Source organism: Natator depressus, chromosome 2 (genome assembly GCF_965152275.1).
Source record: "Natator depressus isolate rNatDep1 chromosome 2, rNatDep2.hap1, whole genome shotgun sequence".
In the NCBI taxonomy this organism is placed as follows: Eukaryota; Metazoa; Chordata; order Testudines; family Cheloniidae; genus Natator; species Natator depressus.
The window spans coordinates 242,565,494-242,582,889 of NC_134235.1; the positions used below are offsets into that span (position 1 = coordinate 242,565,494).

Sequence of the window (17,396 nt, forward strand, 5' to 3'; positions counted from 1 at the left end):
TTTTAAAAATTAGTTTGGGGCAGTATGTACTCTAGTCTGCTGTGCTCAGTTTACTCATAACAGCTTCCATTCCATGAACTACTTATTACAAATCAGGGTGAAACTAAAAACTCACAGGGACAAGGACTTAACAATCGTGACTCAATATGGAACTCTTCCAAATCACATTAAAATTAGTGTGCCAACATTTTCAAGGCTTGATGAAAGCTTGCCTCTTTAACTTTGCTTTTCACAGTTGCCTGCATTCTTGCTGGCTGTGAAGCACTGTTTGTTGTTGTTTATGTGTATCTGTTTTACCCTTATGCAGTATAAAGTCTGCTAAATGAATGGTATTATCTATGAGATAAAGATTAATTGTAAAATATTATCTTCTTTGTGGTGTGCTGGCCTTGAGCCAAACTCCACTCTTCCCTTATTTGATATAAGTCTGAAGCAGCTTCATTCAGTGGCATTTAAACCAGTAGAGCAGAATTTGGGCCCTGACCTTTTCTGTTTGAATGTTTTATAAGGAGGTAGTTTTAAAGCTTCAGAGAAGACCGTTCCTCGTTGTGTTGTTTTTTTAAAATTTGGGCTACTGGAAGTTAAGATCACACATAAAATTTAGCAAGTATTGTGGGTTCATCTTCTCTTAGCAGACATATGTGCACATAAGAAAATGTGACCTTTTAAAGTGTTGCAAATTACTACCCCAAAATCATTAGTCACATTGAAAACGTTGGCACCTAAATTTAATAGGTCATAACCTGCATTTATAAGCCAGAAAATGCAATTGGAGATATAGTTCAAAGTGATTTTCTTTCCCTTTGAAGACAATCTGATATATTGTATTTGCTATCCTTTGAGAAGCATGGTTGATTCTCAGTGGAAAACTACTAGACTCTGTGCTCTGTGTTGGTTATAATAGAGGGAAAATAAAATAAAATCATACAAGGGCTGAGGAAAGAAAGGGTGGTTATATTTTTAAATGTGGACTAGAGACTCATTTTAAAAACTTGCATACAGTGGTGTGTGTGTAGTAAGAGAAACTAATTTAATCCCAGTAAGAGTAATGATTGCTAGTTTGTTTACAAACTCAAGTCCCTGGTTTGAACTAAGAGATCATGATCTATGTTAAGGTTACACTTCGTCAGAGTACTGTAGGCTGAGTAATGAAACATGGCTTGAATCTCTGATTTGCCCTTCTGTGTAGCCCTTGAATGAACATTCTTCTTCAAGTCATGTCCCTAAGGATGCTCCACTTCAGGTGAGCATGAGCCTCTCAAGCCCTTGATGAGAGATTTCTAGCTAGTAGTGTCATTCAGCCTGCATATGCACCTCTTTACTTAAACCATTTTGCTGTGGAGGCCCTGGAAGTTTGCAGTGGTGCTGAGATATTAAGTGACGTGTTTTGGTGGAGGAAGACATCCAACTTGTATTCCTTCTAATGACTAGAAGTGACAGGAATTGTTTCATATCCAGGCTCCCTGCCAGTCACTGTCAAACTTAGAGTATGTAGCCAAAGGCTAAATTGGGGTCACAGCTGCTTCAACATGACTGGACAACTAATCCTTTGTTAGAAATTTCACTTCTAGGTTTTAGTTAGTTAGTTTCTAGATGGAAATATTTTCATTGCATTCTGAAAACATATATGTTGTATACAACCCAGAGCAAGCATGTTTTGGAAAGATTCAAACTAAGATTAATTTTGGTCTGGTTGTTTTTTTGATTTGAGGATGTAAATAAAATCCCCTCAGATTCAAAAAAATTCCTTGTGGTATCTGAGGGGATTTTATTTACATCCTCAAATCAAAAAACCAATTTTTATATATATATATATATATATATATATATATAATATGGGGGGGCGGGGTCAGGATGGTGCAGAATGAGAGAGATTTTTTTTTTCTCTTTTCTTGCCTTCCTTGTTGAGTCTGGCTCACTCAGTCAGATATTGGTTTGACCAGTACTGCCTTCTTGATGGCATATTGTACGTAATTCTGTTTAACTGCTATCCTACACCTCAAGGGTTTTCGAATATTTAAAGTAATGTTTACAGAAAACATTTCTTCTCCATTGACACCTGCCATGCTACTTGGATTTCATACTGGTGAAATATTTTTTTCCCATAAAATCTGTGGAAAACACCCCCCAAATCTATAACTTATTATTATAGCAACTAAAATATGCTAGGCACTTCCCAAACAAACAAGGAGACAAATTCCTGTCTAAGGATCTGACCCTGCAAACACTTAGGCTATGTCTACACTTAAACCGCTAAAGCTGCAGCACCTCAATGTAGATACTCACTGCAGCAATGGGAGGAGTTCTCTCATTGCTATAGTTAATTCACCAAACTGAGAGGCAGTAAATAGGTCAATGGAAGAATTCTTCCATCAATCTAGCACTGTCTACACCAGGAGTTAGGTTGGCTTGACTAAGTTGCTTGGGGTTTGGATTTTTCATGCCCCCTCAGTCACATAGCTGGGTTGACCTAACTTTTTAGTGTAGGCCTGGCCTTAGGCACATGCTTAACTGGTCTCATCTGGTCATTGCGTTGACTACTCACATGTTTTGCACTGACTACTCACATGGGTAAAGTTAAGCACATGTGTAACTGTGTACAGGATCGGACCTAAAGGCCGGATTGTGCAAATGCTTATTATCAAGGATAGTACCATAAGAAGCCCATTGTCTTCAATGCCTGAGTGAGGACGAGTCTTCAGTGGCTCTGCTCAAACGACTGTATGGTGTTCCCAAAGAAACTCTAGGCCCACTATACAGATAAAGAATAGAGGATAGAAGGCATGATAGAGAAGCAGTATGATTGTGTGGTGAAATTTAGCCTGTGTCCTGTACTTCTGCTATTTTTGTATCAAATTGTTCGTAAACATGATTGTGTGGTGAAATTTAGCCTGTCCCCTGTACTTCTGCTATTTTTGTATCAAATTGTTTGTAAACATTTTCTAATGCTAATGTTGGTAACATTTCAGTTTAATATTTAAATGACTCAATCCCTCCTTAAAAGATTAGTCTCTGGAAAAACAAAATTTTAGTTACAAAAACTGTTGTTTTCATGAGGTATGATTTGTAAAGACTGCATGAGTGGTAGCAGGTTTGTAATGTGAACACTTTAACAGGACAGTTAAATCCTGTACTGTAGGAGTTAAATTAAATCGAGTCCATAAAATGGCCATTTATATTCAAGTGCCAGCCTGAGCGTCCAGTTGTAGGAATGACTTTTTTTAGAATTGCTATTTGATAATTGGGCCCTATAACCTGTTCAGAAATTGATAATGAGCGCTCAAACAGTATCCAGCTCACAGTCCCCTCAACTTCCACAGACGGACGATACCCAGTATCTTGTTGGGTGTGGCCCTTAGGGGAGTAGAAGTACTGATTTCATTGCAAGCTCCCCTTTTCCTACTGATGCTATGGGACCTGTTTGTCAGGTGCTTTGTAAGAATTGGGTTCCTCTTGACTGCATGTTCGGAACTGGCAGACCAGGACAGAGTGGAGGAGAGGATGTCCCTGGCAGGCATCATGAGCATCCTTCAGGGGACTTCTGGTCCAACCACCATTTTCGTATGCAGATATTCATACCGCACTGCAAGTCTGGAACATTAGCAGTTAAACTCTTCAAAAAACATATTCTGAATTGTTGCTAACTAGTTTCATTGTGTGCTCTGCTGACACTGTCAGTCTGTAAATCCATTTCAGCTTGTTTACTTCGATTTGAATGATCCTGAACTCTTTTTTTAAATGCACGTCTAACTCCTTTTATTCTTGGTTTGGAACATGAGTGCTTTTTTGCTTTCATCTTTTAATTTGACACCATTGCAAACTGCCAGCCTCTGAAACTAGGTAATTGGGCAACACAAATGGCAGATCATAATCTTGGACAGCTCACTGAAGATTCCTGATCCGTGTGCAGTGTACAATACAGCAATTAAGATATTAGGCTGCATTAATGAGACAGAAATAATACAGAAAATATGTAATTCAGTTGTCTTGTTCTACCGCATTCAGTTTTGGTCAGCATCTCAGAAGAGGCAAAGAGCAAAACATAAAAAAGTAAAGAAGATGAGTAAGAGGAGATGTGGTTTATGGGACTGAATATAAAATAAAGAATAGTTTAGAGAAGGATTGAGTGTTCTTACAATATTTATTCTGCCTTTTCCTATGGGGGAAAAACAAAGGAGGGAACTCAAAAGTTAAACATTTGAAATGGAGAGCATGATTTATAATGTAATATAGAATTAACCTGCAGCACTTGCTATATTGAAGAAAATAGCATAGTACATTTTAAACAAGGATTCGACATTTATTTAAATTAGGAATAACATTGCAGTTACAGCAGCTAGAATACAATTGTGACCCTGCGATTTCAGGGTTGGTCAGCTGCAGGCAAGTTAGGAAAACATGTTCTACCATATAATATTATGTAATTACATATATTATGGGTGTGGTTTACATTTTCCTCTGAAGCATCTGGCATTGGGAAAGAGGACGCTGAACAAAATGGACCACTGGTACAGTACTCCCATGTAGTGTTTCTTAGGGAACTAAGGACTCTTACACTGCCTTTTGCCATATTGTGTGTTATTGATTCCTGTTAAGTTGTTTTATATTTTCTCTAGTTCTCTTAAGATTTGGTGAGCAAGCTAGACCTGACTGGTGTAGTTCTTGCCTGTTTGATTTAGCACTTTCTTCTGTGACTCTCATGGTGGAAAATACATAAATTACTTTCTTTATTAGGGTAAGAAGCAATAAATGTCTAAGGACTGATTCTCACTGTCTTGCACCTTATATAGTCAGTTCTTCCTGTGAAAAGTGGGTGCAAATTTTATCAGTTCAGAATTGTGGCATCGTGCAAACACATTCGCTTTGAACAGATGTAAATTACAACAAAAGAAGCAAGGTAGAGGAGAATCAGGCTCTTAGGCTCAGTCTACACAGAAAGTTGCACCAGTTTAATGGAAGTTGTGTATTTAAATTGACTTAAACTGGTATGTGACTATGCTGAGAACATAAGAACTGCCATAGTGGATGAGACCAATGTTCCATCTAGCCCATTATCCTATATCCAACCACCACTAGTTCCAGAGCTTTAGAGAGGAAGAGTGTACAGCAGAGGGTAATTTTGGAGAGATCCACCCATCTTCCGCTCCTGACTTCTGACAGTCAGAGGTTCAGGGTCTCCATTGATAGACCTATCCTCCATGAACTTATCTAGTTCTTTTTTAAACCCAGTTATACTTTTGGCCATCACAACATCCCATGGCAATGAGTTCCTCAGGTTAATTGTGCACTGTATAAAAATATTTCCTCTTGTTTATATTAAACCTCCTACCTATTAATTTCATCAGGTGACCCCTAGTTTTTCTATTGTGGGAAAGGCTAAATAACATTTCTCTATTCACTTTTTCCACACCATTCATGATTTTACAGACCTCTATCACATCTCACCTTAATTGTCTCTTTTTTCTAAGGTGAACAGTTCCAGTCTTTTTAGTCTGTCCTCATATAGAAGCAATTCCATACCCTTGATCCAATGGTGGAACTGGTGTGGCCACGGGGGGCCATGCCCCCACTTTTTAACCTGGGCATAGTTTGGGGGGGTGGGGGCAAAAAACACCTTTTTTGAAAATTCTTTATTTGATTTAAACTTGGTTTACGTAAGTCAGTTCCTTACTGACTTAAATGTACATGCACGGTAAGGCCCCTTTATACTGCCGCAATGATGCAAAGGAGCTTTAGGGTAACAAAAAATTCAGATGTGTAAGCTTTATCAATTTACATGCAAAAAAACCCCAAACCCAAACACAACTGAGCTGTAGCACAACTAAACCAACAGATTGTAAGGCCTGACATTTTAGTGAATTTTCCCTTGAAAATAGCAGTCCAAGCCACTGCCCCTTTGCATTCCTGTACATCAAACAGTGTTTTCTTTCCAACAGTTCGTATTAACTTTAAGCAATATGCATATGGAGTTACATGTTGTCTTTAGTACATTATGCAGCCTAAGTATTAGTAGGATGAATGTTATTGTACTGAGAAATTACATAACGGAGATTATTTTTTAGATGAGTATGAAATATTTTAGAATTATGTCACTAGAAATTAATAACCTAATTAATAACACAATCACTAGTTATATCAGCTGGATGTGTTACAATAATTTGTCTAAGAAACCTTTGGAAATTTTGTAATATTTATTAGTGCATGTGGCCCTGCCATTGCAATTTATCAACACATCTTGACACACAGTTTATTTAGCATTTAAATAGTTAAAGGGACAGGGGAGAAATTCCACAGCTCTAATTCCACTTCAACTCCAGTAGGCATAGAACCTAACCTTACACTGATTTTGAAATTCATGGACTAGAGGGAAAAAATGTAAATTACAGAACTAGCAAAAATGAAAGAGCTAGGAAAGAAGAAATGAAATCCTCGTATATGGACCAGATCCTTAAAGCTGTGATGGAAATGGTAGGGTCTGTTTTAAACAGAAAGGATGAAGCTGGCACACACAACCTATAGTCCCATTAACTTGTTAAACAACAGAGCCCTATTCACATTGTTGAAACTGCAGTTGTCATTCAAGCAATTGTAATAAATTCATCTTGAATTTTTTATTTCCACAATAACATTGCAAAGACAACTGTCTTTTAGCAACTGAAATCCGGTGAGATTTGGGCACCCAACTCTCTTAGGCTCCTTTGGAAGTCCCATACAAAATGTCTTTTGCCGCAGTTTGAAGGAGAGCAGGCATATTTAATCATCAAACGTCATCACTGGCACGAGAGAAGCTAAAAACAAAAAGCACAAATGCCAGTGTGTTTTTCTTTTAAATAATGAAGATGACTGGAGAGGAAAAAATCTTGATAATTATTAAAAATAAAGTAATGTAGTGCATGCAAGGCCTGGTCCAAAGCCCATTGAAGTCAATGGAAAGACTCCAATGATTTCAATGGCTGTTAGATCAGGCTCTTATTTACTGCCCTGTACTTTATTCTAATTTACTAGGAGTAGGCGAAACAGGAAATTCAACCTACAGAGTCTTGGCCTTGGAAGACTGAAAGAAAGTGCTTATCAGAAGATAACATCTATATAGCACTTCAAAAAATTCTTCTCTAGGAAATAAAAAGTTAAAAAATCCCACGTGTTTTAGAATAGTCCATAGCATTGAGTAATGCACATAAATCTCTTAGTGTTACTCATCGGAATGTAGTGTTGCAGGGTGCTGAGGAAAAGGAGAATATGAGAAATGTTAAGTCCCATCAGTTCTTGACATGAAGTCATACAGATGGTGTCTGCTGTACCCAGGCCCTCTCATAGGAAGGCCAGACTGGTCTGACAGTGAATTTCCCTATGATGACTTGTAGCCATTCTCTCTCATACAAGCCCCTAGTGCACATATTCTGACTAATCATGGGTGATGAGCCTCTGAATTTCAGAAATCAGTTTCTACTTAGTTCTAAGTTTATAAAAGTACAGCTGATGCTGTGCCTGTTTGATTGGGGGAGGCAAAGAATGTAGAATCAGTGCAATTTATTCTGAAATGAGAATATGCAAACATGGAAAAAAAGTTAGGGTAAGCAATGCAGACTAAACATGACATAAATTTGATATACTTGGCACCAACCATTTACATTTTTCCTAAACAAATACCTCCCCGTCAAGACCAAAACTAAAAAGAATGTATAATCGCTCTTGATTGGGTGGCGCATCTCAAAGGGTCACTAACATTTTCGGAAATACAAGAATTTCATGATAACTCAAGTGGTGGTCATGAGGGGCACCAAATGATCCTGATTCTCTTTCATCAACCAAAAGGGGCAGTGGTCAGATTCACAGATGGGGAAAGTGAGGCACAGAGAAGTGAAGTGACCTGACCAAGGTCACTTATCAGGCCAGTGACAGAGTGGGGAACTGAACCTTAAACATTAGTTTGATATCTAAATAGCCAATAATGCAGTCACATGAGCACAAGACAACATGTTTAGTGAATGTAGTTTTTACTGATCTAAGGCTTTTGGGTGTACAAAAGTCTTATTTGATCTTGTTCAGAGACTTTCAATAGCCCAATATACTGAACAGAAAAGCTTTAAAAAGTTACCAAATACAGAGTTTAAAAGGTGCAGTGGTTTATTTGGTTTTTGTGCTGGCAATAAGAATGAGTTTAGCTGCTCACTGAAGAAAGCGTATGGATCACTACTTTAACAGTTAGTGAGGATGTTAATTAATTAATTGTATTATTTGTAGCATACAAGAGAAGATATTTTAGTAACAGAGAAACTTTTGCCAATGAAGGACCACTATAATGACTGTAGCATCCTGGTTTCCTTTTCTTTACTTTCTGATACCATCTTTTTCCATTCTCACTTGTACTTTCAGTATAACGCAATTTACTTCCCTGGTATTCCCAACCTTGGACCTTTCATTTTTTGCGCCAAGAACGTAACAAGCACACCTCCTCTCTGAATTGCACAGTACACATGACAGGACCGTTTAGCCCTTAATATTATTTCTATTTTAATAACCTTTATATTGGTGGTAGTAACAGAGGTAAGGATTTTAAAATATATATGCAATATAAGATATAGCTTTGAATTTATATTAAGTTTTATGTCCCTTTTTAATTTGTGTGAATTTATTTCCAAGAAAATGGAGGACTAATAACTCTGGCTTGAGCCAGTGACCTCCTCTGTATAAAATAATTTACAGAACAGTGCAATCCTTATATTCCAAGATCATAATAAATCAAGACATAAAGATGTGCTACAGCATGTTATGATTATATCACCACAGAGTTCACAGCTTCTTACCTTTTAACAGAGAAACATGATATTTCCTGTAAGAGCAGAGTAATAGGTCTGCTTTGTTAAAAGGGCAGAGATAATCTGCATAGTTTTCTGGTCTATAGGAAGTTCATACTCAACTGACAGTTCATTTAAATCACTATTTCTTAAAGGCATGGTATTAAATATATCTTAAATGAGTGTTATCTAGAATACAGCACATGACAATAATTCTAGGTGTACATGTAATAAAACCCAACTTAGTCACTGAAAACATTAAGAAAATATACACTTATTACAACAATTGAAACTCATCCATCAGCAGTAAATACTGGAACCAATTTGGTGAATTAAAAAGACGGGATTTTATGATTGCTCACTGATAAATTAATGCTATATTCAGTTTCATCTTAAAGCTAACCACTTGAGTAATGAGTTCTCAGAGATGACAAACATGTTTCTTTTAAGAATAACTACTTTTCATTTGTTTGAAAGAAAATGTCCAAATTCAAGATCTAATCCTTGCTGAAACTGCTGGATCGCTCTTAAAAATATGGGCTAAGTAGTCATCACAGCAACAGGAATACATTTAATAAAATTGCTAGTGTTTTTAGTTCAGGCTAAATATTATTATAGGAATTTAAATATTTTTATGGCTTTGGACTGATTGTGCTGGTTGCACAGTACTCTGAATCGTAAGGAAAGTTGTCCTAGAACCTCCTGCTTGCTATTACTGATAGAGCACCATCTGTGCACGGGGTGTTTTTCAAGAAGTGTAGAACACAAGGTTCTTGCCCCAAACAGATTACAGTTGAACTCAGTGGAACAGGAAATACCCAACAAACTTTCCTTGCAAAGCCTGATAACATCGTTAGTGATAAGATCAACATGGGAGGGTTTGTGAAAGAAATGGATTTCAAAAAGGAGGGGAGAGGCTTCCAAGCAGGATTCTCAAACTAGAGAGGGAAACACCTATTTGGCAACTGGGCCCAATCCTGTAGGGATGCTTTGAGTATGTCTAAGATCTGATACTTGTCAGACCCCACACTGGAGGGCAGGATACAGGCTGCCAATGGGGGGCAGCACCACATCCACATTGAAGACAGCCAGGGGCACAGGGAAACATAGGGCAACAATGATGGTTTCAGCTCCTACAGCATGGGCTACCTGAGCAGCTGATCTGGCTTAGGGGGGCCTAACTTGAGGAAGAGTTTTGCAGCAGAGGATCCTGAGTGGAGGGAGGTGCCTATCTCTGCCCAGTCAGCCAGGTGTACTAGGTCAGCTCTCTTAGGTTGGCATTTCATTCCTGGCTAGTTTAGTTAGCTCCCTGCTCAGCTTGCAGGCTTCCAGGTATCCCCTTCTTTTAGGCACGTGACTCTCCCTGTGCATTTTTTAGGGAGCCTAGGAACCTAGCTTGGGGTTGGGGATTCCACTAGGTGACTGGCCATCTAGGGGTTAGGTGTTGCAAAGCTAAGTGGAGCAACACCTACATACCTTTGAAGATCTGGGCTCTTGTGCCCACAGAGTCCCACTGAATTCAGTGGGACTCCACAAAAGTATAAGGGTGTTATGCACAAGGGTGTGTATTTGTAGGACTGGGACCCTATGAAATACAATGAAAGGAATAATCTATTTTATATCATTGAAAGCTCAGGATTTCAATTTAAAATGAAAGTTTATCATCAGTCCTTGGTCCTTTAAGTGGGGAAGCTTCCTAAGATCATTCCTATTCCATTGGGACCTTTACTAATTTCTATGGTCATGTTTTCTCTGGTGCATCTGGGGGAGGAGGGGTTGGGGCTCCTCTGCATCTCCACCGGTTCCCAATTCAAGTTTTCTGTAATGTGCTTCCCGTGTTCGTAACACGGGAGGGGTTCTCTACACCAAACAAACAAGCAAAACTACTTTGTGAGAGAGGATGATCAGAGTAAAGGAAGAGAATGACTCAGGTGGCCCGTCTCTTAGGCAGGCTTTCTGGGACCAGCTCTTTGGGACTTGGTTATCAGCTGGCCTACTGTCTTTAATTAGGGTCTACCTGCAGCCCCTTCTCTTGGGGCACCCTTCTTTACAGCTGGTCCATGATGTTTCAGGGCGGTGAGGCCTCTGAGTATTTCTTTCTTGGCAGATTACTCTCTGAGGTGTAGCAGTCTTCTTCTTGTTCACCATAACCCAACCCACCCTTGGCGGGTTTTCTCTCTTTAAGAAATCCCGCCGCCCCGCTCCCCCCCGCCACCCATTTCTTTCCAGTCAGAACAAACCTAACAGGTACACCTCGTTAGCGCTGAACAAGCCCCAAAACACTCGCTAGTCTCCTCTCCCACAAAGTGAGAGTGTACCCTTCACACTCTCCAGTGTTTTACTGCTACTTTAAAAGCAAACTAATTCAATACTAAAATGTCAGGAGTTCTACAAAAATGTCAAGACAATCCACTTCTATGCACTGCCTAGTACAAAAATAAAAGTAGGCATCTATTTCCCTTGTAGTATCTATTGTACCATTTGGGAATTAGGAGAGTGGTGATGTTGGATTAGTTATTGAAGTAGCCTGTTGGAATTGGACCATGCTTTTTGGATAACGAGCGAATGTTCCCTCACACAGCTGCTAACAGGGACTGGTGCCATTTGCCTTGAATGTCCTTAAGATCTATTTGCTAAATGTAGGTAATTTGTTTCCCTCAGTTTTTAACTTTAAGTATATCTATTATACCGCATTTACAAGATACTTCATTTCATTTAATATTTAATTTAGATTTGCCCAAATGCATGCTGTGATTGCTAAATGATTTAAACGTTGTTCTGCTAATTTTGACATAAACCAGGATCACTAAAATTACCTCCTTTCAATGGTATTCTTCTGGAAAAATTGCAGCTTCCTAATGTTATTCTTTCATCACTGCTTTCTAGCAATTTTAAAAGGGTATAAAACAACATATTTTTCTACCAGATGAGTTTTAGCAATATTTCTGTTTAAAACTGTATAATTTTTAACAAGTGCTGAATCCAAATGAAGAATCTGGTACAAATGGAAGTTTAGACACATACAAAATGTTGTAAGAGGCATACTTCTACTTTTTGAAATATGATGTCAGAATCTCAGCTGCCATAGCTCAATTGAAATAAATGGTGCTAGGCTGACTTACAGTAGCAGAGAGTCTAGCCTATTATCTTAAATATGATATTCTTAAAATACTGTGAATTTGTGCCCCTTAGTAACACAGGCACCAGAATGTGTATGCACATAAATGCATGTGCCTACCTTTGTAAATTGGTTCCATAAGATACAGCATGCTGCATTGATGTTAAAAAACTACCAGTTAGTTCCATCAAATAACAAGAAATGGTTTATTAATTTGTTTCTCATAAATCACATCTATGGTACTAATACCTTATAGTACTTTAGTGGAAAATAATGTAAAACAAATCAAATTTCATTGTAGGCATCAAAAGAAGTAGCAGATTAATTCTGACTTTTTGGCAGTACTCTTACGAATTTTTCATTTCTGATAGCATTGCATGTAGTAATATTTAGGTGGTAAATTAAGGGACAGTGATGGCTGTTCAGTGGTGCATCCCCTTTGTGCTGCTTTTGCTTTGTAGAAGAAGTGGCTTTTAGGCTTTTAAGGAGGAATTTGAATAGAGAGAGGAAGGGTTGTTTGGGCCCCAGTTCACCAAATATGTGCACTCCATATGTTCACTTGGAGTCAATGGGACTTAAGCGCTTTCTTATGTCTGTTGCTGAACAAGGCTGGACTACTGAATCAGGGCTTTGGAGCAGAAGTTGTGGAAGACTGTTCCAAGTCTAACCCATGCTTACAAAATGTGACTCTCTCTTTCTCTTGTGACTGAACCACATTGAGGCTTATGAGCCTACTAATGGAGCAGGGTTATTTGGTTGAGGTAGTTGGATGTTTGAAGATCAAGAAGTCCCACATTTGATTTCCTCATCAGAGACGACTTCTTTAGAGGTGTTGCATTACATGAGTGTAAGGGAATCAGCATGTTTAACATTCACACAGGAATTCAGTAGCTGGTAGCCAGACTAAAAAATGTTAGCAAAATTATGCAGTTTTTATTCTTAAAACTATTTAAAGCAATGCCACATTATTACACATTTGATTGCACATGTCACTAATGGTTTATGAATATATATTTTTCTTCATAGATTAATTTCTATATACTAGTGAAGGCAATCTACACCCTTGGACATAGTGCATCTTTGATTGCTCTAACGACAGGAAGTATAATTCTTTGCCTTTTCAAGTAAGTACCTCACATGAACAAAAATAAGCAAGAAAATAGGAAAATATTTTAAAATCCTTGTCTGTTTTATGATTATTCAGATGCTTAGAAAATTGATGATTTTTAAACTTCGAAGAATTTAATAACAAATAATAGTTGCATTGGTAACTTGAATTTATGTTTGCACCTCTCATATCAGAGGATTCCAGAGAACTTTAGAAATTCATACATAGTGCAACCTACATGCACAAGATTAGACCAGATCTAAACGACTTAATGCTTTATTGATCAAAATCAGCACCTTGAATTGTACCTGAAAATAAATGGAAAGCCAGTCAATACTAACCAAGTGAGCAGCCATGTTCTGGTGAAGCTTCTCGGTGGTCTCCAGGTGTGTTCTAATTTCGAGTGTCTTCAGTAATCATTCCTGAAAGTCAAAAAGGTGGTGAGATAGTAAAGAGAAATACCATAGTCACAGTGCTTTTGTTAAATGGAGATGGAAATTGACACTACTTGAGGCTCTGGGAGTAACCCACAATTCAGATTGGTTCACAGAATAAAGAAGGGCAGGAATATATTATGGGAACAGATACCTTCAAATGCCTGCTTATGAGTTTCACCTCCTCCTGCCTACTAGCATCACCTTTATCTTCTTCAAACTAAGCTTCAACCAACTTTCTTTCATCCATGCCTGCAATCGCCACCAGGTATTGAGAGCTGAGAAAAGGCATCGTCCAGCTTCAGCAAAAAGAAGATGTTGAGCTGCATGTTATCTGCAGCATGGTGGCGCCAGAGCCCCAGCCCTGCCACAATCTACCACAAGGACGAGCTCTTTTGGGGTCTTTCTGCAAAGAACGAACAGAGCAATTTCAGGAGTAATCTCCTCTATCCTAGTTAAGGTCTGCAAGCAAATCAACACCACCTTGTGTTCAACACTGTCAATGGCTATTAATGCATTTGAAGGACTCGAGCATAGACTCCTGACTTATGTCCATCGCTAGAAGGTAGTCAGTTGGTGAGACTGAAAACCATGTTCGTGCCTGAAGCAAGACTGAAGAGGGGTTGGGAAAGTAAGAAGAATCCACAGGACATCAGTGTACACCTTATCACAGACTCCTCAAAACCGTCACCCAAAAAAGGCAGGTTAAAGAGAATCAATTTGTTTCCCATGCAACAAAGAAATGCTTACTTGAGGAAAGCTAGTCCCCTGGGAGATAATGTCTGTCACTAGCAATGGAAATGAGCACAAACCAATATGTGTAGGCACACTTCATTCACACAGTATCGACAAAATGGGGCATTGTATATATTGGGATCATTTTTTGGGAGGTGGGGATATTTTTAGAATTTCCAATCCCCCTCCCTTCTACCCAATTAATGCATCCTCAGTGATAAATCACACTTCGGAATATTGGCTTGAGAATCTGTAAATGATGCAAATGCCTTTAAAAACCAATATCTTGTGAGGGGTGATCTAAGGATAATAGGTAGTGAAAGGCTCCATTTCCCATTCTCCAGGATCAGAGTAGCTGAAAACACCTTTATTAGCTATTTATATTTATATTGAAGAGGCAGTTATTGTCTGAAAGGATCCCAAGGTGCTTTACAGAAAGTACCAATGTATTGTATATAAGGATCCACTGAAATACATCCATCTTTGGGATGGAGCCATCCGGCCTATACAATAGTATTTAATAGGACTAAAGAATAACTTCTTCAAATGAAACTCCTGGGAGGAATTTCTGGCAATTACACTAGTGGGTTAAAATTAAAAGTTACTAAAGCAACAAAAAAAAAAATCTAAATCCTAACTTCATCCAACAGGATTAAAGTTTGAATTTTTGATGTTAGTAATACATAGGATTTTTAAAACTGTGCATTGATGCACACAACTACATCGGTGGAATTGGACATGCTTTCCTCAAAATCTACAGCATTTATCCCTGAACACGTGCACCATTATTTTCTGAAACAAAGTTCTGGGGTGGAAGGAATTCAATTTAACTGTGGGTGCCTGTATGTACGTATGACAAATATATAAAACCTCTCATTTAGCTGGCTCTGTTTGCTTCCTAGTCTAGCACATATTAAGGAGTTATGAACAGCAGAACTGACACAACTTCAATGCTTTCTGACCTTTATTTAATGTACAGGATACTATTTATGACTAGTCATGCTAAAATTAGGGCAATTAGATGAGAAAAGGAAATTTTGTTTCAGAAAGTTTCACACATTTGCAAGGTTCTCTTGTACACTCTTCCTAAAATTGAAACTTCTTTCATGTACTTGCAGAGTTGGGGATAAATTCAACCCTGGGTTTTCAGTCATTGCAGAAACCCAATTTGGATTCTGACTAGTTTTCCTACCAAAGGGCAGATTCTGAAGTATTTTAAGGGGAAGGAATTATGACTCTAGCATCTCTTTGATAGATTTGTTAATCCTAAATTGCCAGCCAGAGACACTGAGCTTCCATCCGATGAAGTGAGCTGTAGCTCACGAAAGCTCATGCTCAAATAAACTGGTTAGTCTCTAAGGTGCCACAAGTACTCCTTTTCCTTTTTCTTTTTACTAAACTCTCTTGCTATTCAAAATTGTACCAATTTTTCAAATGTCAAGGCTTTTTCATCCCAGGTGAAACTTTGTATGAACATTATGATTAGAATTGGTTGAAAATTTTCTGACAGTTTTTCATCAGAAAATGCTGAGTTGTCAAAATAAAAATGCTCCACAGGAATGTTGCAATTTTGATGAAATTTTGATGAGAAAAAAAATCAAATGACCTTATTGGAACAAAACATTGCAACTTTTCATTTCAAAACTACTTTTCATTTTGAATTTTTTATATTGTATAATAATAATAATACCTCATTCTGATGCAGTGCTTTTCATCAATTGATCTCAAAGCACTTTACAATTGAGGTTAATGTCATTGCCCCATTTTACAGAGGGGAAACTGAGGCACAGGGAGGCGACGTGACACAAGGTCACCCAGCAGGCCAGTGTCAGAGGTGGGAATAGAACCTACATCTCCCAGTCCAGTGCTCTGTCCATTGTGCCACACTGCCTCTTATACAATTTTTATTCAGTCAAAATCAAAATGAAACATTTCAATTGACCCAAAACAAAATGTTGTTTAAAAGTTCATATTGTGGAAAATATCAAAATTTGCTATTTCTGCTTTGTATAAAACTTTTTATATATCTGACTTTGCTGCTGTTTGCATATATGCAGATTTCTACACATACAGAAATCTAGCAACTATCACTACAGTAAGGGCCTGACCTGCAAGGGCCCTGAGCGCCTATGATTTTCACTGAACTGCAAGAGTACAGCGTCTCTCAGGAGCACCTAGCTCCTGGCAGGATTAGACTTTTATTCTTTCAAATCCAGCATGAGAGAGAAACATGTTGTTCCTATTAATTATCCAAGGAAAATAATTAGATGCCTGGAATGTGACCTTGGCTTTCATAGGGATGTATTAAGCCATGTACTATAATAGCAATGGACCCTCAGCTGCTTTTGGATGTCTCAGGCCCTGCATCATCAAAGCTCTTAAGCATATGCACAGCCATTGAAGTCAATGGAAGCTGAGCAAGTGTTTAAAGTAAAACATGGGATTATGTCCTTTGCTGAATAGGCGAAAAATTCATTTTGCATCTCTGCCACGCTAGAAGGTTATGACTTCTTCTCTCAGATGCAGCGCTGACCACAATTGACCACGCTTTTGTCACCTCCAGAATGGATTATTTAATGTTCTTTGCATAAGTCTATGCCGGAAGAGCACTCAGAAGCTTCAGAATGCAGCACAGAATGCAGTCATCTGCCATAAAATTCTATTCTGTCTGCATTCCTTCAATAACAACAATATTCTCGAATCTGTACTAGTTTTCAGCTGCAGTTCAAGGTGTTGCTTTTTACTGATAAAATCCTGAGTGGTTTGGTTCCTGTCTGCCTTATAGATTCCCTCTCTCCTCTGCTGTTTAGTGAGATCAGCTAGGATAAATGCTGCATTAAAAGACAAGGTGCTGGAGAAAGGGTGTTTCAGGTGATAGGTCCTTGTCTCTGGAACCTACTTCCCACTAGAGTTTTTTAATTTTCCTGGCACACTGAAAACCTCATCTGTTTCCAAGCTTTCACAGAGCAAGTGGATTAAAGAGTAAAGGTTTTAAGTCCTGATGGACTGGAAGGAAGTGCAGTCCAATTTGTATTTTTGTATGTACAATATTTCTAAATTGTTTATACATTCACCTGCATCCCAGGATGTCCATACTTTATGAATCAAAATATTGGAATTAAAGACAGAAAACTCCAACAAGAAAACATTAGGAAGGGGTATTTCAGAAATTTAGCCAGGAGAGCTAGGCTTTTCACTGGGAA

The 17,396-nt window shown here is 38.3% G+C and overlaps 1 protein-coding gene and 1 long non-coding RNA gene across 2 annotated transcripts in view; one reads left to right on the forward strand and one right to left on the reverse strand.

The window, feature by feature from the left end:
* Positions 1 to 17,396, forward strand: part of VIPR2 (vasoactive intestinal peptide receptor 2) — an 83,917-nt gene that overhangs the window by 42,201 nt on the left and 24,320 nt on the right. The window contains exon 5 of the mRNA XM_074943424.1: positions 12,943 to 13,040. Coding sequence (XP_074799525.1) covers positions 12,943 to 13,040 — 98 coding nt within the window. The remainder of the gene's footprint in view (positions 1 to 12,942; positions 13,041 to 17,396) is intronic.
* LOC141981792 (uncharacterized) overlaps positions 1 to 17,396 on the reverse strand; it is a 111,944-nt gene that overhangs the window by 16,642 nt on the left and 77,906 nt on the right. Inside the window, exon 2 of the long non-coding RNA XR_012637923.1 lies at positions 13,366 to 13,446. This is a non-coding gene — a long non-coding RNA (uncharacterized LOC141981792). The remainder of the gene's footprint in view (positions 1 to 13,365; positions 13,447 to 17,396) is intronic.